Raw genomic sequence first — 24,383 nt, forward strand, 5'->3', positions numbered from 1 at the left:
ACAGAGGCTCAGAGCCCAGAAAATGGGAGCCAGGGTTGGGATCCGAGTGAAAGACTCAGGTTCTGAAGCTCTGCTCTACCCAGCTCCTGCCTTCAGGACACATGTGGTCTGTTGGACCCCAAGTTGCTCTGAGACAGAGCCTCCATGGACCCTACCCTGTGCCCGCCTGTCAGCCACCGCTGGTTCTCAGGCACCTGAGCTCAAGAATCAGCAAGAGCTCCCACTGCCCACCAAACCAAAGCCAAACTCTTGGAGGCCTTCTGCCTTGGTCTTTTTGTCTGGTCTCTGCAGCCTCTGACCACTGTTACATAGGGAATTTTGTATTGCTCAGTGAAGGGCTATCGAGGGCACTGGAACTTGGAATACTGGCCAAGAAAACAAGTCCTGCCATCAGGGAAGAACTGGGTTCCAATCCAAGCACCCCTGCCCATTGGCTGTGTGATTTTGGGCAAGTGACTTAACCTTGATGGTGTCCACAAACACAAAGGCAGAGGTAGAAGGCCTACCTCTTGGGTATATGGCACCCAGTGGTGATAGCTGTGTTATCAAGAGGAGCAAACGTGTACCCACACCCACAGCTCAGGCCCATTGTGGTCCCCCGGACCCTCCCGCAGGTATCAAGCAGAGGCCTAGGAGCACAAGGGTCCCAGCCCCCCAAGTGTCCCGTCTGCAAGCTTCACAGGCCATTCGTCAAGTTGCCCTTTTATACATATGACTTAGGAACTGTTCCGGAGAAGGCAATGGCACTCCACTCCAGTACTCTTGCCTGGAAAATCCCATGCATGGAGGAGCCTGGTAGGCTGCAGTCCATGGGGTCGCTAAGGGTCGGACACTACTGAATGACTTCGCTTTCACTTTCCACTTTGTGTTCCGGAGAAGGCAATGGCACTCCACCCCAGTACTCTTGCCTGGAGAATCCCAGGGACGGGGGAGCCTGATAGGCTGCCGTCTATGGGGTCGCACAGAGTCGGACACGACTGAAGTGACTTAGCAGCAGGAACTGTTCTACCATGAGTGTAACATGTGCATATGCAAGTGTAAACACGGGTGCATACATGTACCCATGTGCATGAAAACCCCTCCAGCTGGATGGTCAAATCACCCACAGTGTGTGTCCTCAGCCTCCCCTCCTGCCCCCACCACACCTGTATGTGGTCCTGTGCCCATTTAACAGACTGAAGGGGCCGCGTGTCCAGCGCAGCTCATGTGCCGGGCACACACCTGTGGTTTAGGATGCGGTGGATCATCATCCACTCGGGCTTGATGCCGTAGCGGTAGAAGCGCTCCTCCATCTTGGCATAGAGAGGGTCCTTGTTCTTCCTCTTCTCGCTCTTGCCGTCCTCGTCGCCAGAGCCATAGTCAAAGGGCGGCGGCTCATCCATGTCGTTCTTTCTTTGGTAGTTGCGATACATCACTGTGTGGTAGAGCTCCAGCTGCTCACGGAGGGGACAGAGGTTAAGGAAGGCAGATGGCCATGACCCCCGGTGTCCCCCAACCCAGCTCCTCCCCCAGCCCCCCAGCCCCCAGCCTGAGTTCCAGGCAGAACAATCCTCACCTTCTTCCTCCCCCTCCCCAGCGCCCAACAATGTCTCTCACTCAAGGAGCTGGCCAGAGCACCTCATGTCCTAAGCACAGCCGCACCTGCCCAGGTACCTCACCTGGAGCTCCTTCACCCAGGAGCAGTGCCAGTAGGAGAGCCCAGCCCACTTGACGAAAAACTCTCTCTCTGGGATGCCCTCCAGGGGCTTGGGCGGGGGTATACCAGGGTCCACGTCAGGCCCCGGCAGCCCCACCATGAAGGGGGCTGGGGGCTCTGTCCACCGCCAGTGCAGGATCCGCTGGACTTTGCCCTTCAGTGGGGGACACTGTGGACAGAGGAAGGTCCCCAAGTTCAGGGCTTAGCTTCAGGTCCCCACCCCGAGGCTCCCTCCAACAGGCTGCTCTGCTCCCCAAGTCAGACAGCACCACAGTGACTCCAAGACACCACCCTGTCCTCAGGAGCCTGCCCATGCCGTGCGGGCAGATGAGGCAATGTGTGTCTGCACACACACGCATGCACACACATACACACATACACACAACGGAAGCCCAGATGCACATGGGGTGACCAAGGGCTGGCCCAGCCCACAGGGTGGAGTATCCAGCACTGGGGGTGGGCTGGGGACATCTCAGAGCATGGACACCTTCAAACACCTATAGTGACTGGAGGGGTGCTCTCCTCTCCCTGCTGAAACCGAGGCTCCAGCCCAAGAGACCTTGTGTGACCTTGGGCAAATCACTTTATCTCCCTGAGCCTCAGTTTTCTCATCTAAAAATGAAAATAACAAAGGCCTGGTACTTGAAAACTCAGTAAGCATTAGAGAGACGCCCAGTAAACAGTGGCTGTTTATGGGCAGTGGCAGGTTTATGACCACCTTTCTTTTCATAGCTGTTTCCAGCGAGTTTAAAGGGAATTGAGAAGCGGCGCAGGCCTAGGTGAGGCTACGGGCGGGACTCGAGGCGACTGGAGAGGGCTTGGGACTGAGCAGATGGACAATGGGGCGGGGCCAGAATGGGGAGACGCCTTGTGGGCGGGACCTGGGCGGGCGGGGGCGGGTCGAGGCCTTAGCAGGCTGGGAGCTCAGAGCTGGTGGGTGGCCAACGGAGGCGGAGCCTTGGTGGCCAGGGCCTGCTGGGGCGGGGCCTAGATGGGTGGGGGCTGGAGGGGAATGGAGCTGCCTGGGCGAAGGCCATGGTGGGCGTGGCCTGGATTGATAGAGGCGGGGCCTTGATGGGTGGGACCTTTGTGAGCGGGGCCTTGCCGCAGGAGGGACCTAGACTTGTCGGGGGCGGGGCGTTCGGCGCGGGCCGGCGTAACACTCACAGTACAGCGCGGGCAGAGCCATTCACCGTTTGGGATCTCGGGCAGCGGCGGGTTGAGGCAGTGCAGGTGGTAGGAAGAGGGGCAGGCGTCGCAGCAGAGCAGCTCGCCGCCGTCCTTGCACACGCGGCAGAACTCCATGTGGTCGTCCTCCTCCTCCTCGCAGCCGCCCTCGTCCTCGTCGTCGTCGTCGTCCTTCGGCTCCCATTGGATCCCTTCCTTCTCCTGGAAGCGGGGGAGTCCAGGTGGAGGCACCCTGGGCCATGACGCCCCCTCCACCATGGTGCAGCTCCCTCCCTCACACTCGCAACCCCACCGTGTTCTGCCCGGAGAAGACCATGCAGGGGTCTGGAAGACCAGGACTGACAAAACCCCCACCCCCGGCGTCTGCCAAGGGCTTACACAGTGGGGACAGCTCCACTTGCCCTCAGGAGCTTTCTCCAGCTCGGGGTCCAGACAGACGAGGTGGTAGGCCCTCGGGCAGGTGTCACACAGAATGATCTCCCCACCCTGCTGGCACACCTCACAGTAGTCCTGGTGGTCCGTCTCATAGCCATCGCCATCATCGACTGGGGAGGGGGCAGAGGCAGTCATGGAGGGCCGTGTCCCCACTCCCCGTGCACAACCAATCTCCACCACAGGCTGTCCTGGCACTCAATAGATGGATGAATGGATGGCGATGGACAGACAGGGTGAACAGAATGATTGAAGAGTAAAGAGGGAAAATTCCTGGGGATCCAGTGGTTAGGACTCTGCACTTTCACTGACTAGGGCTCTCGTTCAGTCCCTAATCAGGAAACTAAGAACAAGCCATTGTGCAGGACTTCCCTGATAGCCTGCAATGCAGGAGACCCCGGTTGGATTCCTGGGTCAGGAAGATCAGCTGGAGAAGCGATAAGGTACCGCTCCAGTATTCTTGGGCTTTCCTGGTGGCTCAGCTGGTAAAGAATCCACCCGCAGTGCAGGAGACCTGGGTTCGTTCCCTAGGTTGGGAAGATCCCGCGGAGAAGGAAAAGGCTACTCACTCCAGTATTCTGGCCTGGAGAATTCCAGGGACTGTATAGTCCATGGGGTCGCAGAGTTGGACACAAATAAGTGACTTTCACTATGACTATGTGCAGCCAGAAAGAAAAGAAAAAATGTAAAGGGGTGAAGACATGGATTGAAGACAAGCAAAAGGAAAGAAGGAGGGGAGGGAGGAAGGAGGAATGGAAGCAGAAAGGTATGTGGATGGACAGAAAGATGAATGGCCGGATGGATAAAGGGGAGGGAGGAAGGACCGAGATATGGAAAGAGGGAGGGGGGGTGGGAAGGCTGGGGGTGGGGGGATAGATGAGTAGAGGGTGGATGACTGAATGGGTGGACGGTGGATGTGGTTAAGAGACAGTTCCTTCTCCTGTGCCCCTCTGCCATGCAAATGCCCTGGGGCGACTCACATTATGGGTCCCTAATAGATGTGGACCCACTGAGACAGGACCCCCTCTCCTAAACGCATAGGTGAGAGTGGCTGAGGAAACACAGGGGACCTGCCTGGCCTGGCTGAGGCCTGAGGATGCCCTTCCCTGCTCCCCAAAGGGGGCTCTGCACCCCACATCCACGTGATGCCCACAGGAACCCTACAAACAGGAAGTCTTACTTCTCTTCTTCTTGCGCCTCCTCTTGCTCTTCTTCCCCAGGGCAGCAGAGCACTCAGAGCGCATGGAGGAGCTGTGGATGCTGGCACTGTCGAAGTCCGACTCCTCTCTCTCATCCTCCTCGCTCTGCAGGGGCAGGGGAGGGCCCTATGAGCCCAGAGCTGGCCCAAGGGGCTCGTTTCGAGGCTTCTCAGGCCTGGGCAGAGGGTAGGGTGTGGCAGGGTACCATGGAAGCTTCAGATACAGGGTGCTGTCTGCAGTTCATCTCATCTTGCCACCCAGCTAGAACATCCCCTAGCCCACTGGTCCAGGCTGATGGCCTGCCACCCTCCCCAAGCCCTGCTCTCCAGCCCTCATAACTCTCCCAGGCCCTGCCCTCCACCCTGCCAAACTCCTACACATCCCTCAAGGGGAAGCCCTAGGGACACCTCCCCCAAGGAGCCTTCCCAGATCTCTCCCTAATGAGACCTGTTGCACAGCCTGTGTGCTAGGTCCGGCTTATTCCATTTGCATGTCATTGGCTCTCTCCCAGTACATGCCCGTAAACCCTTCCAGACTGTGAGCAGCTCCAGAGCAGGGTGTACCAAAGTGGAGCAGAGGGCCGAGCACCTTAGTCCCAGCTCGAAAGCTAAGCTGAATGGGGACACCTGCTGCTCCATGCTCCCCTCCACAGCAGCTACACTTGAGACCTGTCACTTGCTTCTTCCAAAGGACAAAGAGATGGCTTCCATCCCTGCCCCTCTGCAGGGCTGAGAGTTTGAGGGAAGCAGGTAACCTATGGGAGCAGGAGGGAGGGATGAATGTCCCCCATCCCCAGAGAAAGAGGGCTCAAAGGCTCAGACACGGACTTAGGGTCATTCTGAACCGAGTGCCAGAGCTGCCCTTGAAGGGCTGGAGCCCTGCCTGCCCCTACATGCAGGCCTCCTTCCTGGGCCCACTCTCCTAGCAGACCTGGGCATCCAGGCCCCACTAGGACTCTCCCGCCTGCTGCCCAGATAGAGAGGCAGCTAGGGCCAAGGGAGCTGGGACTGAGCCTCCAGCTCAGCAGGGTGGGCAGGAGAAAGAGCTGGAGGCATGGACCACCCAGAAGCCACACTCCAGGGACCCTTGCAAGGATCCAGGCTGACCCCCTCACCAGTCAGGTGGGGGCACAGGCCCAGCAGGCAGTCATGTAGCATAGGAAGAGAGAGTGGGGAAGGGGAATGGGACCTGCCCCCTGCCTGGTACAGGAGAATGAACTGACAGCCTGCTTTTCAGTCATCCAGTCCTTGCATGGTGTGCACTCCACACACGCTCACGCTCACACTCGCACTCACCGAGGACCCCTTCTTCCTCTTGCTGCCGACCCCTCCAAAGCGGAACTTGAGCCCAGTCACCTTTCTCCCTTTGCCCTTTTTCTTCACATCCTTGGAGCCTTTGATCTTCTTCCTCACGCCAGGCCCTGAAAAGCAACATGGCTCGCTCACTTACCACCATGCTTTCACTCAGCCTCACAGCAACCTGGTAAGGAAAGGATCGTTTCTGCTGTCACCTCTTTTCCAACAAGAAAACTGAGGCTCAGAAAGGTGACATCTTTGCTTAAAGCTGCACAGCAAGTAGCAGGGGAGGCCAGAGCATAACCCTGGTCTGGTCCCAGTCCTAGCCACTGCACTGCCATCTTGGAAACAGCCCTGTCTCATCCCTCTCCCCAGAAAGGAGCTGTCCCCAGTAAAGCCACAGACCCCCAGGGCCACCAGGGCAACCAAGGGCACACCCACCTACCTGCAGTCCATACCTGGGCCCTGGAGGGGTGGGCTAGAGCAAAGAGACCTTCCCCCAGCAGCCAGCCTCCAGGTTGCCCACTATACCCCCACACTGGCACCACTCAAGACCTCCCCCACTTCTGTGGCCAGTAGAGGTGATGCTGTGTTTTTATGGAGCTGGCCACAGGACAGTTATCCACCTGGGGAGTAATGACCCGCCCCCAGCAGTCTTTCCCACCAGGCTGAGCAGGGAAGGTGGGGGCCTAGAGGCAGATGGCCTCACCCGGGGCCCTCCTCTATCCACATCCAAACAGAGAGATGGGGCTGGCAGCCCGGCTGTAACCTCAGTGGCGCCATGGAAAATCTATTTCAATTTTTCAGGCTCTGAATAGGCAGCTCAGGGAATCGATAACTCAGCAGCTGGAGCCCAAGAGGAAATGAGAAAGAAGGCTGGCTGGGCGGCTGGCGAGGGAGTTGAGCGGGAGCAGGTGCTGAGGACTGCATCATTTGCCCACCAGGGTCCCTGCGGGACCTGGCAAAGGAATGTGTCGTCCCAGAGACCAGAGCTGCTTGGGGCAGAAACAAGAGGTCCCCACAGTCTCCTCCGCCCTCCATCAAAACCCTGGTCATGGCACCAAGAAGGTGAGCTGCAGGTGAGCCCACCATTCAGAGTCTGGAGGAGATCAATGGCCCTATCCCCAAGGGGGCCAGAAGCCCTCCCCTCAGGGCAGAGAAGCCCCTCCCCGAGAACTTCAAGTCGCAGAGAGCCTCTGCTGTCCCCAGCCAGACACCACCGCAGACTCCGATTTTGTATCTGGACCTCCTTCTGGGTCTCCCTGGGAGGCCAGCCCTGACCACGCCCATGCCCACCCGGGCCAGACACTCAGAAGAGGGATCAACAGGTCATTTTAGGACCCCTTCTCCTGGGAATGGTGCAGCCTCAAACACAAGAGCCCCCCAACTCCCAGCAGCCTGGGCCACCCCGGTCTCTTCCTCCATACCCAGGAAAACTCCCCAAACTCTGAGCCCACTGTCCCCTCCACTTGTCCACCAGCCCCAGAAGGGAGGCAGGACAGATGTGGTAACATAGGTGAGAAAGGGCACGTGGACCCAACGTCAACCAAGGCACTGGGTCCTGGGTAAAGACCGGCCCAGCTGTCCCAGCCGCCCCAAGCTATAGGGTCTGGGGGGCCTCGGACAGCTGGACTGGGTGCCACCCACCCGCAGCCATACCCTTGCCCTCTTTGGTCTTGGCCTTGCGGATGGGCACAGGCTGGGGTGCCTGCTGGGGGCTGATAGCCAGGGGAGGCGCGATGGTGACCGTCTCCACGGCCGCGGCCACTGCCGCTGCAGCTGCTGCCGCCGAGCTGCCCTTGAAGGGGTTGTTGGCACTGAACTCCCGCCACTTGGCACCCAGGACAGTCATCATCTTTGACATGGGGATCTTCGGGTTCTTCTTGGCGATGAGCGGTCTGCACGGGGGTGGGGGGAGGCAGAGGGTGAGGGCAGCCCCATGGAGGGGACGAGACCCCCATGTGACTCCCGCAGGGCCCACCCATCTTCTCCCACATTTGGAATATGTGGCAAACTGGGAAAGTGGGCTGAATGGAGGGCCAAGGAAGAGGACCAAGCCAGAGACAGCCGTCCACCCTCAACACCCCTGATTTCCTATTTACAGGGCTAGTCACCTTCTAATTGGGTTTCCAATTAGAGTTCCCAAGGGCACAGAGATGGCCAGCCCGGGCATCAGGCCACCAAGAAGACCCGGGCTGGCTAGGAGGGGGAACGGCAGGTAGTGCCGACTATGAGATTAGAACCTGCCAGACAGACTCAAGACCTGGTAAGACTGAAGGCCCAGAGGCAGGGGCCTCCAGCAGGACCCTGGGGGTCCAGTTCCATTTCTTCTAGAGCTGAGAGTGGCCACGGGGTTTAAGACCTCGGGATTGATTGGGGCCATCCGTTTCTGGGGGCAGGACCAGCAAGAGAGGGCAGGACCATCTGTGGAAGTGGAAGGTCCTGTCCCTCCTGCCAGCTCTGCCCAGGGTCAATGTCAGCCTGACACTCCCCCCACCCCAGGAGCCCAGGGCCCTGTCCCTCGGGCTCCCCAGTTGGTTCCCCCAGGGAGGCCGTCTCCGTGGGTGCCCAGCCAAGGCTCCTCTGAGGCCCACCTGAGGAACTGGCTGAAGGCCTTATAGTTGGTCAGCGTGTGGTAGTCGGCCTCGGAGAACAGGTAGTCCACGTCGTCCAGGCCCCACTCGGCCATGAGCTGCCCCGAGGACTTGGGCTCCTACAGACCCAGGGGCCGGAGATGGAATCAAAGGTGGGGGTCCTTCTAACCTGCACCCCCATCCCTGGGGCCCCACCCAGAAGGCCTGGGAAAAGCCGGGGTGATCATGTCTGCAACTTGCAACTTAACAAGAGCAGTTCACACCCCAAACTGAAAATATCCTAGAGCACTCCAGGCTGCCAGTCCCTTGAGCTGGCTCAGATGCCAGCTTACGAGGGGGTGCGGGACCATGTATCTGGGTTTAATGTGGGGGTTTGAGGGGAAGCCATGTGCGTGCCCAGGGCAGGAATAAGTACAGGACTCATTCTCTCTGCCCCAGGCTGTCACCTTGGGGTGATACAGTCACACTTGGACCTCGTGAAAGGACAGACTGCTGCTGGGTTCTGGGGCCAGGAAGGTGTGCCCTGGCCAGAGCAGAGCATGGGGCAGTGGTCCAGCTGGGGGCAGAGCCCAGAGAGGAGCCCTCAGCGACTGCTTCACATTGGGAGCAGAGGCACAGGGAGGTGTGTGAGTTCCCAAGGGCACAGAGATGGCCAGCCCAGGCCAGGTGTGTGAGTTCCCAAGGGCACAGAGATGGCCAGCCTGGGCATCAGGCCACCAAGCAGACCCGGGCTGGCTAGAAAGGGGGACAGCAGGTAGTGCTGACTATGAGATTACAACCTGCCAGACAGACTCAAGTACCAATCTTGGTTCTGCCACATAGTGTCAGTGAGAGGTGAACAAGCTAACTTCACCTCTCTGTGCCTCAGTTTCCCCATCTGTAAAATGGGGATAAAGCACCTACCTCCTGGGAAGGAAGGAGTTAGCAGAGGTCCTTGGAACAGCGCCCTCACTCGGATTCCCCACTTGTTCCAGGCAGCCCAGCCCCGCCCACTGATCCATTCCACCAATCAGCACACACCACTCCCAGGCTGCATCTTTGGTCCAGGTGGGCATGTGACTTAACCAGTCCAGGCAGGGGCAGCCCTAGGTCTCCTATAAGGAAAACTAGGAGACAGGCCAGCTTCCCCTCCTACTGGACGGGGCAGTGGGAGTCCAGGAAACCCTGAGCTGCTGTTACACTCATTCTCAGCCCTGAGGATGCCTGGGCCTGAACCCAGAGCTGAGCCCACAAAGGCAAAGAAACAGGGTCCTGGATCACACCATTGGGTGCCCCGAACTGGAGTCCACTTACCTTGCAGCTCTTGGGGCTGCTGATCTAACAAACCCCTTTGACTCCCTAAGCCCCTCAGGGTTGAGCTGTCTGCTCCAGCAAAAGAAGGCCATCCAGGACACACAATCTCCCTCAGCCCCAAGGGACCCACTTCCTGGCCTCCTGATCTCTGTAATGGTTCAGAGGTCCTCCCATGAGGGACCTCCTCCCTGGGCCGACCTGCCCCTGACACACAGTCATTCCTGGAGGCATATCAGGCCTCTGCTCCCACCAGGAAGCAGAGCAACAAGTGAGCAAGCAACGGCATTGCTCCAGGATCACCCTGAATCACTCCCATAAGTTCATCTTCCAAAGCTGTCAGCCTCTCAGCTGTTATCAGTCACAGATGATTCACAACACGCCAGCCAGCTAATGAGCTCGCCCCTGCATGTCAGGGCACCACGGGCACTTCCCAACTTCAGTGGCTGATAGTCACCACCTCTGCTTCACCCATCAGCCACTGTACTAATATTTACAGAGCGCTAATCTTCAGATCCGCGGGTATGGTGCTGTCATCCACCCCTGCCCGCCTTACCCTCAGCCCTTCCCCACTCCACGGAGTGGCCTTGAGATTTCCAGAGCCTTGGCTCAGTCACAGCGCTCCCCACATTCATGTTCACGAGGAAGAGGCTTCTGCCCCTGGGGAGAGCTATAGGCCCATCGCTACAGCTGCCCTGGCTCACACTCCCTGGGACACTCTCCCAGACACCCACGCAGGCAGAATTTCAGAATATGTGCTAAGTAAATCCCCCGTCTACAGTAAGCAGAGCTGTCCAGCTGCTGCTGGTTTTTTTCTTTCTTTCTCTCTCTTTTTAAATTTTTGGTTGTACCATGTTCAGTCTCTGAGTCAGGAAGGTCCCCTGGAGAAGGGCATGGCAATCCAGTCCAGTATTCTTTCGTGGAGAATCGTATAGACAGAGGAGCCCGGTGTCCTATGGTCCATAGGGTCGCAAAGAGTTGGACACGACTGAGCACGCACACATGCAATATATGGGCTCTTAGTTCCCCAACTAGGGATTGAACCCACACCCCCTGCATTGCAAGTGCAGAGTCTTAACCACTGGACCACCAGGGAAGTCTCACAGCTGCTGCTTCTTGGCAAAAGCTCCGTTTGTTCTATTTTCCCAAATTGTTCTGAGCGAGAGGCTCCTGACACCAAACTTGAGTTCAGACCATCACTCCCCTCGGAAACAGCTCTGCGCTAGGCCAGGCAAGACAATGGACATCAGCAAAAGGCTGCCTGACTTCCTCCCCAAGCTCCTAACGGTCATCCCATTGTTATTTCTGATGTGTCTGGAAGACTTGTGGATACAGTATTTCTCACAAACTCGTGTCCAACTTTTCCAAGTGTGCACATGGATACACTCACACCCCCAGACACATCTGCCTCTACACCCACTGGTGGGAAAGGAGGCCCTTCACGCAGGGGCTCTGGGGTCAGAAGGCAGAGAGCTGGCAGCGGGGCTCAGCCCCCTCCTGAGTGCCCCCCACCCCCAGCCAGGCCTCAGCGTTACCTTGAGGCACCCGTCTTCATTGTCATCCTCCTCCTCCTCTTTCTTTTTCCGCTTAGCTTTTTTCTCCTTCTTGTCCTTGAGTTTTTTCTTCTTCTTTTTATTCGGGGAGTAGTCACTGCCTTCACTCTCCGACTTCTCTTCCAGATCCTCTTCATTTTCCGACAGCTCGTCATTGCTCCCCTGGAAGAGAAAGGGGGATGGTGAGGACAACAAGGGCCCCCAGGGCTAGGCAGCGGCACTGCCCTAAAAGCGGCCTGGAAGAGTCTGTCAGCCCATGCTTTCTGGATCAGTCTCAGCCACCAGATCACCAAAGCTCCAATCACCTGGAACCAGCATGGGGCAAGGGTGTCATCCCCGGCATGACAAACGGTGCCATGCAGGTGAGTCGAGGCATCGTGTGAAGCCAGGCTTTACCCTCACAATGCACAAGCATCGGGCAGCTGTTTGCACGGCCCCAGAGTGAGGTCCAGGCTCTGCCTCAGGTTTCTGTGGACTCAGATTGTAACACAAGTGTCAGGAATGACACTTGGACACACAAAGGATGTGATGCCCAGAGCCAAAAAACAAAATGCAGGCTAGGCTGGAGAAGGGCCCCTGGCTTCTGCCCCGGACCCCACCTCCGCACGGCTCTGCTTATCTTTGCATCCTATCGAGTTGTTTGTGTCAAGTGAAACCTGTGGTTAACATACAGCGCACGTGCTCAGTGCTCAGTCACTTCAGTTGTATCCAACTCTTTGCGACCCTATGGATCGTAGCCCACCAGGCTCCTCTGTCCATGGGATTCTCCAGGCAAGAATACTGGACTGGTTTGCCATGCCCTTCTCCAGGGCATCTTCCCAACCTGCGGATCAAACCTACATACATCTTCTGTGTCTCCTGCACTTCAAGTGGATTCTTTACCCACTGAGCCACCAGGGAAGTCATCCCAGTCTTATCTGCATGTGGGCTCTCCAGAAGCTGCTAAGGCACAAGCCCACCTTCCCCATGGCCCCCATCCTGGCTGCTTCATCTCAATATGAGACAAGGTAATTTAGGCAGCTCTTAAGCTTGGCTTCCTTGATTTAGTTTCCTGTCTGTACAGGCAGAAAATGGCCCATTTATATGGAGATAAGGGTGTTTACAGACGGAGCATCCCCTATTAGAAAGTCACTGTCCCTCTGAGAAAGCTGTGTATTTGGGGTTTTGAAGATGCAAGTGGGCTGAGGAGGCCCCTCCCAGCCAGGGTCTGCAGGAGAGGCCGGGCACAGATGCTCCAAGGAAGATGATGTTTGGCATCATCATGCTGGTGGTTTACTCTCTCTTCAAGGTGAGCAAAGAGAGGCACGGAAGAGATGAAGAGAGAACTAGGGAGATGAAGGATGTGAGAAGAGGAATGAGGGAGGGAAGCAAAAGAGGAAATGGAGAGGGAGGAGGAAGGAGGGGAGGAGGGAGAGGAGGGAAGGTGGGGGAGGGAAGGAGCAGATGGAAGAGGAGCCGAGCAGACGGAGGGCAGTAAGGACAGCAGGTCTGTCTGTCCAGGCCAGTTGCTGCCCTGTCCAGCCACGTTTACAGTCTGAGAGTCTCTTTCCAGGAGGGAGGTTCTCCCTGAGGTACATCTGGGAAAGGACCCACCGATGGGGTCCCTGCACTTCCTGACTCTTCTGCTTGCTCAGCTCACTCTCTGCCTAGGCCGGCTCCCTGCTTCCAAACCTTTTATGCTCATTAAGCTGCTGAGTCAGTGTGCTGGCTGGTGGCTGGCAGGCAGCAGGGCCTGGGCCTTTCCGGAACCCAAGTGTTTCCCAGAATACTGACTCAGTTGGGCACCCTGGGCCCCAGGGGCAGTGCACCGGTCCTGGCGACTGCCAGAGCCTGCCCAGGACAGGACAGCCTCACACGCAATCCTGTTCCTAGGGCTCATAGTCACAGCTCCCAGCTCTGCCTCTGTCCTCTGGGGAGGCAGAGGTCACACAGCGATGTCCATTTCCTCTGAGGGTGTAGAGTTCGGCCAGCTTGGAAAGAGCACCCTTTGGAAGACCTGAGAGACGGTGCTTACAACCCAGCAAAGGTAAGGATGGGAGGAGGCAGCCACCAGCAGCTTCAGCACCGCGGACAGAGGCTGTGGGGCCCGCCAAGGGAGGGGCTTGGGGCTGGCTCTCACCTGCCCACAGACCAGACCAGGGATGAGACAGGAGGACCCACGACAGGTTCTGGGGCTCCCTTGGGAGGCTGCAGGACAGAGGCTGTCTCTGAGCTATGAAAACCTTGCTAACCAGGGAACTGGGCAAGTCACTGCAACACCCTGACCTCAGTCTCCTCATCTGTGAAATGGGGATGCCATAAATGGCAGTAAGAGGAACAAAGGAGGTCCTGTGAGAGAGGGCTTTAAACATTTTGAAATAGGGGAGACTCAAGTACCCACGATGCCCCCAATTCTGCTTGGAAGTAGAAAATGCGACCAGGACCACAAGCTGGAGGACCCAACCAGCTTCATCTCCCTCGTTTCTGCAAATCCAGACTGGATTAAAGTCAAGTGCTTTGACAGCGCCTGCAGCTGGACAACAGTTACAGTGTAGCTGGGGCCTCCCTGGTGGCTCAGCAGTAAAGAATTCACCTGCCAACGCAGGAGACACAGGAGACATGCATTCAATCCCTGGGTCAGGAAGAGGCAACCCTTCCTTCAACTCTTCAACTGGAAGAGGAAATGGCAACCCACTCCAGTATTCTTGCTTGGAGAAGCCCCATGGACAGAGGAGCCTGGTGCGCTACAGTCCACAGGGTCACAGAGAGTCAGACACGACTGAGTATGCGTGCGTGCACGCACACACACACAGGCAACAAGAAGGGGCTGTTGTGGCTGCAGCTGTGGGGTTTTTCCCTGAGCATCTGCTGGGAGAAGGATCCCAGGCTACCATATCCCAAGTGAAGGAGCAGTGAGCGGTGGCCGGCACAGTTCTGAAGGCAGGGCCCTGAGGGAGCTAGAGGGAGGAAGAGGCAGGGAAGGCCCCTCCGGCAGACACTCTGTCTGTGTGTGCTCAGTGTAGGAGGAGCAGGCCTGGCAGAGGACCCCAAGCTGGGCACTGCCAGGAGGGTTGGTCCAGCAGCCACTCTGGGTCTAAGTGGGGGAGCAGGAGGGCTAAGTTCCTCCTAGAGGGATGAGCTGGAGCTACACCAGGCACATCAGTGGCCCCAATCACCCACTAGGGTGACAACGATGGCAGCCTCCCATTTCACAGAATGGGAAGACCCCTCTTCACCCCGTCTACCTGCATTGAGGAAAGCCAGCCGGAAAGAAGAGGTGGTTCCCCAATTCTCCAACTCCCCACCCATTCCCTAATCTCCTCTGTGCCCTTCCTTCTCTCCCTACCAAAATGAGGCTCACCTTGCCTGGTCCACCCCTATCTGTACCCCAATCTCATCCAAGCCCTCTTGCTCACACAGCCGGGGGCAGGGTGGGTGGTGGCTGGTGAGATGCAGGACAGGTCTTTGGGGATGAGTTTCCCACTGGTACAATAATTCTGTACCCACAGCACTTCTCTGCATCCATCAAGACCAGAGCCTCTTTTCTCCTGTGTTTTCTTTTTCCAAAATCTTCCCTGGCAGACAAAAGGGCAAAAGGAAGGGCAGCACATGGTTCTGAAAACAATTGGAAGAAGGGGCACCCATCAGCAGAACCCGGAGGGATGCAGAGCAGCCAGTGGCCAGAAGGGCAGGAAGGACCAAAAACTAGTAGACCAGCCATACGGCATCTTGAAACTTTCAGGGGTGGTGCAGGCCAAGCCACATTCACAAGGGAGGTACAGGCACAGGACAAAAATGCCCTAAAAAAATCCCTAAAGCAACCTCAGCCCCAAGCCACACCTGGGCTCTGAACATCAGGACTCATCAGGCTGTGACCTTGGTGCTGTCCTCTGGGCTGCAGCTGCCCCGGGCATGACTACAGGGGATGCCCCTGATGGTCGAAGAACCCAAGTGAACTTGGAGTCCCAACAGAATCCATATGCAAAGCTGCCTTAGATGCTACTCCCAAGCTGGGCGTGTGAGGACTTGGGGGTAGGCAGGAGGGGTCTCTGCCCTGAGCCTCGGGCCCACGGAAGGCAGAGTAAGCCACCAGCGCAGGCCCTGGGGATCCCTAGCTGGCGGCCAGTGTCCACCCTTCCCCCCCACAGCTCTGCAGATGTCGTTCCATACAGGCCTTCCATCTCCCTCTCCCTTCCTTCTATGCCTAAACTTGGCACACACCACATCTCTTAAAAAGGAGGCATTTCAACTCAAAAGGAGGGACTCAGAGAGTTGGTCATTCTCAAATTGGGGTCCTTCAAGATTGAGAGGGAAAAAGAAAGAATGAAATATGAGCCTTCCCATTCACAAGTGTTATAAACAGTTATAATTTAGCACTGAATAATTGGTTGCTATGGTAACCGCTGCAGTACAGGTTGAAATCATCTCTCCCTCCTGCGCTGGGTCTGACAAGGAGCTTCATCTACATATGCTCAGGTTCCGGCCGAAGCCCGGTTATTTTATGTAAATCAGGATTCATGACTCGCTGCCTGTCCCCCCACCCAACCCCCCCCAAAAGCCTGCTGCTGCATGGGTTCCACCACCCGGGGGGCCCTCTGCTCCCTCTACCCATGGTCTTGGGTTGGGGCCACCTGGATGGAGATGAAAAGGAGCAAAGGGGTGACATCCCCCCCACCCACATCATGAGAACTCAGATCTGCGGGCGGGTGGAGGAGCGGGCAGTGGGCACATGGCGGCCGAGATCCCTCTCTCCAGCGGCAGCGTGTTTAGACCTTGGAAATCTGACAGCTGCCAAGCCAGGCTCTCAGCGGTGCAGTGGTGGGGGGCAGGGGGGCAGCAGTGGTCTGAGGGCCACACTGGGGGCCTGCCTGGCACTGCCCAGGCTCCTGCAGCCCTCCAGTCTCCCCTGGCCTCCATCCCCTCTGAGATCTGGAATTGCATCTCGGTGCAGAGAAGGAGAGAGGGTGAGGAAGTGAGAGGAGGGAGAGAGGAGAGGATGGGGGAGAGGGCAGGACTACGATGAGGTGGGCGGGGAAGAAACGCAGAGGAGGGAAGAGGAGGGCAAGGGAGGCCAGGGAAGAGGTAGCGAGAGATGGGTCCCTCACAGAGGCCAAGTTCCAGCCATAGGAGTGAGAGCTGGGCTCAGAGACAAAAACAAAACCCTGTGTCCAGGTAGGGCCGGAGAAAGGAGACGAGAGGCCTGGGTGATCAGGGTGATCCCAGCACGAGGATGGCAGGCACCAGCCCCCCTGTCCTAAGAAGCCACCAGCCCCTCTCCCCTGGCTGCAAGCCCCTCAGCCAGCCCCCGCCTCACCGCCACCAAGACTCTGCCCACATCCTGCCTCCTTCCTGACCAGGGCCTCGGGGAGGGGCCTGCTGTACCCCGTATCCAGGAAGGCCAGAGAAAGCTCACCCCCACCTGGAGCCGGGAAGGGAGGCCACAGACCCCTGGGGCTCCCCTCATGGGCCTTCATCACTATTTGGGAACCAGGCAGAGACCCAGCCTGAGGCCTGAGACCAAGGGCCAGATGGAAGAGCCCACGCTGGCCCAGCCTCCCTCCCTGTCCCAGGAAAGAAGCTGAAAGAGAGAAATTGCTGAAGACCTGGGGAAGGAGGTGCCTGTGCTCAGCCCCAGGACCCAGAATCCCCCTCCACCTGCGTCCAGGGAGCCCCAGGTCTGGGGGGTGAGCCCAGTGGCCGCAGCAAGTCCAGATTTCACAGCTTCGACCAGGAAGTCGACCTCTGCATCCCAGGGCCCCACCAGCCCCACACCATCTATTCTCTACTCCCAACAAGGACAGACCTGCAGGCCAGGGTGGGGAGAGGAGCTGCAGCAGGTCCCCCCAGTGCAGGGGGCCCAGTCCATTGCATCTCCCTGATGAAGATCCTCCAGGCAGGGGTCCTCTCTCCTGCCTCCACTTCCCCTCCTGGATAATGGGGACAGGACACTTCAGCTCACAAACCTTCCCACACGCAGCCCTGGGATTAGGGGTGGGGTGTCCTGGGAGGGGACAGACCTGTCGATCCGGGAGCCCAGGATGCCAGGAGCAGGAGGTGAGGACAAAGCTGAGGTGCAACAGTGATGAAGAGAAGAGTGTAGGACAGGGGTGGCGCTGGGCCCAGTGGAGGCTCAGGCCCCTCCGGGGGCAGAAAGGGCAGTTTATATGTGCCCAAGGAGACGAACAGCCTGGCGAGGCCACAGAGGGCAGGGAGAGGCTCAGGGACAGCCTAGGCTAGGAGCCTGGGCAGGGCAGCTGTCCTGTGGAGGCTTCCCAGAAGTGAGGACAGCAGCACAGTGGGCAGTCCCAGGGAGGAATGCTGACCCCAAGCTCCGGGGACAGCACAGACAGGACGCACCTGTAAGGTCCCAGCTGGAGGAGGCGGGGCTGACCCCTCCCTGCCCCAGTCCCTGAGCTCCTGACAGGCCAGCCCCGGCTGACCACCACGAGAACCCAGGGGCACAATCCAAGGCAGGCCCCGCCCTCCAGACACTTGAGGGTAACACTCTGGATGTCCCCAAGGGGCTACTGGCCTTCCTCGTGGCACTGGTCACATGAAGGCTCCCCCCCAGCCCACATCTGATTTGCTCCCCAACAAGGGGCTGGGGGTAAAGTGATGACCACCCCCTTTACCGCAGACACAGAAGTGAGGCTCAGACAGGTGCAGGCAGTGGCCTGGGGAGATCTGGGGAAGAATCCCACCCAGCATGGCCTGCCCACCATCACAGGCCCTTTGTCTTCAGGGGTCTCCTCCTCCCCACTCCCTGCAGCATCTTCAAGGACCCTCCAGAGCAAAGTCATAACACTTTGTCCCTTGCACAAAGCCTTGCAAGGGACAAGCCAGAGGCCCACGGTGGCCTTTGAGGCACATCAGAGAGTTCCAGCAGGCTCCACACACACAAGCACATTGCTATTCTGCCCCCAAGGTCACCAAACCCATTAACACCTCCCCCACAGCCTCCCCTGCGAGGCTGGACCAGGAGGGTCTCCTCTGGACAGGGGAGGCGAGAAAGCCAGAGAACCGACAGCACTTCCCCATCAAAAACCCCACAGTAACCAGGGGAGGACCAGGCTGGGGGGACAGGCTGCTGGACATCCCTGGGGCCAGATCTCAGCCATGTCACCATGACCCTGGGCAAATTCATCTCTTGAGCCTCCTCTGTAAAGCAGGGTGCACACCACCCCCTCCCCGTAAGGCTACCCAGAGGATGGGGTGACTTCAAGGAGCGGTGGAAGCTCCCACGTGGTGGGAGACAGGAGTCCCCACATTGCCCTAGGATCATCCCTTCTGAGTGCGAGGGGCTTTAAGCTACAAGTCGGCCCCAGGTTGCCCCTCTGCCAGGAGATGATGATCATCTGACCCCGATTCCCAAGGTTGATGTCGAGGATAAAGTGATTCTGTGTGGAGTGTTCTGGAAATGTGCACTCAGATTACTCGGAGGAGACCCATCCCATACTCAGGTCTCCTTATTCTTCCCCCACTTTGATCACGTTCATCAGGACCCCAAGTCACAACAGGCTGGATGCAGCAAACCCGAGGGACAGATGCCTGCCAGCGGTGGCAGAAGGTGCTGCCCAGGGCACCGAGGAAGTGGACACGGAGGCAGTGGACACAGGTGCAAGTGGGAATAAGGGCCCTTCAGTGAAGAGGTGCAAGCGCTGGGGACCCCGTGTTGTCATGGCCCGGGACAGCCTCCAAGGGGGGAAAGAATAAACACCCCAGAACACCCTGATTAAGAAGACAGCACACTTGGGCTCCCTGGCGGGCCAGTGGTTAGGACTCTGCGCTTTCACTGCCGAGGGCCGGGGTTCAATCCCTGGTCAGGGAACGACATGAGATCCATCTCGGGCAGGTATCGGTGGGCACTGCTCACGGCAGATGCCAGTTTTGGTGTTCTCACACAAGCTCGGTTCTCAGGACACACCCTCCCTCTCTGGAAGGTCCTGGGTCTTTCTTCGCAGGCCCAGGAGGAACAGCCAAGCCCCCCAACAGCCCCGGCCCTGCTCACCTCTTTCTTCTTCCTCTTCCCTTTGGACCTGTTCTCCTTGAGCTTCTTGGACTTTTTCTTCTTGGGGAGGCTCACAGGCTCCTCTGGGAAAAAGTCATCGAAGCCTTCAAGGCCACCATCTTCTTCTTCTGGAGGAATAAGAAGGGGGAGAGAGTGATTCTGCTGCTTCTTTTGGGGAGATTCACTCCCCAACCCAGGAACGGAGTGAGAGGCGGGGCCGCTGGACAGCAGCTCCTCTGCCATCCAACTGTCCCAGGCCAGGGCCCCCCCCCCGCCCCCATTTAAAGCCCACCCCTTCTCCCTCCATCCAGTTCCCCTGCCCCAACCCCTCAGAGTCATCCCCAGCCCCTCGGGCTGTGTCACACCATTCCACTTCTCTGGGCCTTTCCTCCTGTCACCTGTAAAATCAGACAATAACCATCTTCCTTGCTACAACAGTGCTCCAGAAACTGAAACAAAAACGACTAACTTCGCTGACTAACAAGCCGGGCTTTGTTGACCCGGCTCCTCAGGAAGAAAGCAGCTCCACAGAGTCAGAAAGCCATCTCCAGCTGGCCCAGGGCCTACCCCTGCCCTCCAGAGGCCCACAGTGGGGCCAGGAGACAGCTCATGAGTGCAGATGACATCACCCTAGGTGATGCCAGGTGGGCCATGGGGCAAGTGCCTGGGAGTTTGGAGGAGAGACCAGCAGGGTGGATGCCAGGACCCCCCTTAACAGGGACTTGAAGGCCATGTTGCCCCGCCACCCGGCCTAGTCCCCAACTGCACCCACGCAGGCCCATCCCCGTCATGTGGACCCGGACACGCACAGCAGGGTGCCAAACACACTCCACTGGGTGCTCCGGACAGTGTGACAGTCCAGGAAGAGAGGTGCGTTTTCTAGAAACTGCCTGCCTTTCCTGAATTCCTCGCACTTTCCTCCAGCCGAAAGGCCAGGTGAGCAGACAAGTACATCATGTGGGCATCTCTGTGCTTCTCGCCACCCCCCAAAGGGAGCCTGTGGCCGGGGTCTAACTCCCACCCAGGATGTCAGGGGGATAAAGGGTATGAGCCCTGAGTTCCGTGGGGGTGGGGAATGGGAGGGTCCTCTTGGGGGCAAACGGCAGCAAGATGACACAAGAAGAACAAGCACCCAGAGCCATCCCTGCTGGTGCAGTGGATAAGACTTTGAGCTCCCAATGCAGGAGGCCCAGGTTCAACCCCTAGTGAGAGAAATGGATCCCACGTGCCACAACTGGGAGTTCACATTCCTCAACTAAAGATCCCACGTGCTAAGTCACTTCGGTCATGTCCGAATCTTTGCGACCCCATGGACTGTAGCCCACCAGGCTTCTCTGTCCATGGGGTTCTCTAGGAAAGAATACTGGAGTGGGTTGCCATGCCCTTTACCAGGGGATCTTCCTGACCCAGGGATCAAATTCTCATCTCTCATGTCCCCCGCATTGGCAGGCGAGTTCTTTATCACTAGCGCCACCTGGGAAGCCCAGAGATTCCCCCATGCTGCAGCAAAGATCCAAGATCCCACGTACTGCAATTATGATACAGTGCAACCAAATAAAGAATTTTTTAAGTATATAAAATGCTATTTAAAAAAAAAAACACCTAGAGAGAGCTACATCTGCTCTTCTGGGATGAAGAAAGATTCCAGAATGAGCCAGTAGAACCTCCAAAGGGCCCACCAAAGGGGCTTCAAGAAAGCCAGTCCCCCACACCAGCAGCTTGTCCCCCACCCCCACCCTCATGGCCCATGTGCACGGGGCGGGGGCACAGAGAGAAGCACCAGGGGGTGAGGGACAGGACAGGGAGTCTCACATAGCCTCAGGCTGGCCTCTGAGAGGGACCCCAATGTGAGACTGACACTCTGAGAGACCCTGAGGAAGGTGAGACATGCCAGGGCCACCCAAGGGACTTTCCTCTGGGAAATGGACAGAGTGTCCTCGATGAATCAAATTTAAATAACAGGGCCCTGCCAGGACACCTTTTAGAGCAAAACATCCTGGCTGCTGAATGTGTCAGACCCACAGATGTTTGGACATATATCTGTACCCTGGACACCCCCAACACCCCCCCATCCTTCACAGGGGTCTACTCCAGGGCCTGGGGGCTTCCCAGGTGGCACTGGTGGTAAAGAAGACAATGCAGGAGGCATAACAGATGTGGGTTTGATCTCTGGGTTTGGGAAGATCCCCTGGAGGAGGGCATGGCAACCCACTCCAGTATTCTTGCCTGGAGAATCCCATCGACAGAGGAGCCTGGCAGCTACAGTCCAGAGAATCACAAAGAGTCGGGCACAACTGAAGCGACTTAGCACACAGGCAGAGGCCTGAGACCCCTGTCCCCCACAGTCACCAGTGGGGAGGGGGAAGGTACCCCTGGTCACACTCTGGATACAGCTAGAGGGCGCTGGTGACTCTGGCAGCCCAGTGAATACCCCTCCCACCCCTGTGCCCTTGAGGGCCATCTCCCAGTCCTTCCACTCCCTCCCAGGGGAAGGTAGGGGCTGCACCACTGACTGGGCACCCCTCTGCACCAGGTTCTCCTCCAGGGTAGCCAGGGGCCTGTGGACTGAGCGCCCCCACTCCCCATCTTGCACAGCAGAGGTCGGTCCACTGGAGCAGGCGGCAGGGCACACCCAAGTCCCAGCCCCTCCCCATCCTGCCAGGTGAACACAGACATGGAGAGAGCCAACTCCAGGAAGGTGAGGGAGCTGCCATGGAGGAAGGAGTGACCTGAGACTGGGCTGAGTGCTGGCCATCCCCGGGAGGCCAGCTCAGGGGTCCTGACCAGCAGAGGGGGGCAGTGCCAAGGACCCTGTGGAGGGCACAGCTGCTGTGGCTGGCACAAGGGCCAAGCAGTGAGGGTGGGCCCAAAGCTGGGATTCACGTGGGCAGGCTTTGAGGGGAGCTGGGCAGAGGAGGCAGGAGCCAACCCCATCTTGTCCCCTGGACCCTGATGTGGGAGGGGCAAGGATTCTCGTGCCAGTTGGAAAGGTGCATGGGCACCCCCAGAGCCATTCGGGAGTGGAGGACTCTGGGGAACAATGACATGGCTGGCTGGGAGCCAGGCTGTGGATCCGATGCCCGTCCACGCCTGCCCACTCCCCCACCCACCTCCACCTCTCCTGGAGCTGCAAAGAGACCGCCTGGGCAGAGCCGCCCCCGCACCCTGGCAATGCCCAGCAGAGTTATGTAACAGGCTCAGCTGATGCAATCGGGAGGGGGCCTCTCCCTCCTGCCTCCGGCCTGCTCCCCACATCCTCCATCCCCTCAGCAGGGCAGTCCCCCAGACTGGGGAGGCCAGCCCAGCACACAGTCACAGACTGACCAGCCAGCAGGCACAGACAAGGGGATGTGCATGTGGCTACAGCAGGTTCAAGAAGAAAGCTGAGATCGCCCATGGGCAGTGCCCCATCCTGCCTGGGAACGGCGTACGGGCACCTCGAGCTTTAAGCACAGCCCCGGCCTCAGAGGATAAGGCCTCGGGCCCTCTGCCCCTGGACAGACCCCTCCCTCCATTCCCAGGAGACCTCACAGCCCAGGGCCATCTGCCTGGTTAAATCCCTCCTCCGGGAAAGTTCCAGACTGGCACACGATGAAGAGGACCCCACCCTGCCCACCTGCATCGTCTTCTGGTGGCCCTGAGGACCCCCAGGGCTGACCTGCTCTGACAGTGCTCCCACTAACCCCCATAATCCCCGCCCAGCCCTGCCCCCTCCTCTGTCTTCTGAGCTTCTTCCAGAACCAGACCTAAGGAGACATATCCGAGCAACCCTTCCTGGTGCCCCTCCCAGAGCCCAGCCCTGCATCCCCTCTCCAGGGCATCCAGCCAGTGTAACGTGGGAGCACACACGCCCTGGGGTGAGGGCACCGAGGAGAAGCAGCCTCAGGACTCCTCATCCTGCTGGCTCCCAGCTCCGCCGGGCTCCCAGCTCCACCTGGCTGCCCCACACAGCCCTTCCAGGCTGCCTGGCAGTGTCCTCCCGCACCAACCTTCCCTTCCAGGGCCCCAGGCTCCATCGATCCCAGACGGGCTATAATTAGGACCCATTTGCCCTGTTCTGTCTCCCAGGCCTGGGGAGGGCACAGGGGAGGCTGCTTCAGAGACAAGACAGGGGGACAGGCAGGGGACCATGAACACAGGTACCTTCTGTGGCTTTTCCCCGAGTTTATCCCCAGCTCCTCACCAACTCCCTGCACACATGGGCTTAGCCCTGAGGGAGCCCCAGGCTGCTCGACAGGCTGCAGCCCAGGCAAGGGGTATGGGCCCTTCCCAGAGAAACACCTTACAATAATAAACAGTGGATCTATCTACCGCCTGCACCAGGCTCGAAGCAGGTAGCGTATGTTTGTTTATAGGACTTCATCTACTCCACACAGCAACCCGGGGAGACAGTAATATTACCCTCATTTGCAGATGAGGAAACAGGCTCCAAGGATCTCATCACTTGCCCACTTCTCAGTCTCACAGCGGCAGGCGGCAGAGCCAGGATAGAACTCTGGTTGGCGGTCCCCACGCCTGCCCCTCCCTCCAGGTGTAGGAGCCCCCAGAACTCAGCCCTTCCCTGCACTTACTTAACAAGCATTTAAACAGCATTGCCCCTGTGCCAAGCGTGGATGTGCCCTGGGGATGCTGAGGCGACTCAGGCTGGTCCCTGGTCTGGAAGGTCATCTGGGCTCCCTCGGAGGGGTGGTCTGGGCTAGTCCACCCCAAGTCCCCATGCTCTGCCCATCCCCTGCCCCTGTCCTCTGGGGAAGGACAGCAGCAGAGCCCAGAGGGGCCTGGGAAAGAGGGCAGCCCCCCAGGCAACTTAGCAAACACAAGGTGATCAGAGCAGAAGAAAAACATGATTTCGAAAGAAAGAGTTAGGTCATCTGATTCCAGGCAGCTGATGGATCTGGGGAGGCAGAGCCAGATCAAGAGCTCCATCACGGAGGTCCAGAAGAGTGAGCAAATGTCAGTGATGGGGACCCAGCTCAATGTCCCCCCTCCCCTCCAGAGCCTGGGGAGAGGGGCTCCTTCCGCCCCCCCAGGCAGGAAACAAGACCACCCAGTGACCAGGAGGAGGGACAGGGGAGCACAGGCTTCAGACCACCGCCCCTGCCTGGTGGGGTGGCCCCCAGTCCCTTCTCCCCTGAGCTCATATCTTCAT

General features: G+C 58.3%; 1 protein-coding gene and 1 non-coding gene across 4 annotated transcripts in view; both read right to left on the reverse strand.

The window, feature by feature from the left end:
* Nucleotides 1–24,383, reverse strand: part of CHD5 (chromodomain helicase DNA binding protein 5) — a 71,057-nt gene that overhangs the window by 41,095 nt on the left and 5,579 nt on the right. For all 3 annotated transcript variants that reach the window (XM_044942909.2, XM_044942908.2, XM_044942907.2), the window contains exons 2-11: nt 19,235–19,362; nt 11,230–11,409; nt 8,405–8,523; nt 7,470–7,708; nt 5,811–5,935; nt 4,497–4,620; nt 3,263–3,429; nt 2,864–3,085; nt 1,659–1,865; nt 1,222–1,433 (exon numbers count right to left, since the gene is read on the reverse strand). In XM_044942909.2, coding sequence (XP_044798844.1) covers nt 1,222–1,433; nt 1,659–1,865; nt 2,864–3,085; nt 3,263–3,429; nt 4,497–4,620; nt 5,811–5,935; nt 7,470–7,708; nt 8,405–8,523; nt 11,230–11,409; nt 19,235–19,362 — 1,723 coding nt within the window. The remainder of the gene's footprint in view (nt 1–1,221; nt 1,434–1,658; nt 1,866–2,863; nt 3,086–3,262; nt 3,430–4,496; nt 4,621–5,810; nt 5,936–7,469; nt 7,709–8,404; nt 8,524–11,229; nt 11,410–19,234; nt 19,363–24,383) is intronic.
* TRNAA-UGC lies at nt 10,718–10,790 on the reverse strand. Its single transcript has one exon. It is a non-coding gene; the product is annotated as a tRNA-Ala (tRNA).

The sequence above is a fragment of the Bubalus bubalis genome, chromosome 5, assembly GCF_019923935.1.
Source record: "Bubalus bubalis isolate 160015118507 breed Murrah chromosome 5, NDDB_SH_1, whole genome shotgun sequence".
In the NCBI taxonomy this organism is placed as follows: domain Eukaryota; kingdom Metazoa; phylum Chordata; class Mammalia; order Artiodactyla; family Bovidae; genus Bubalus; species Bubalus bubalis.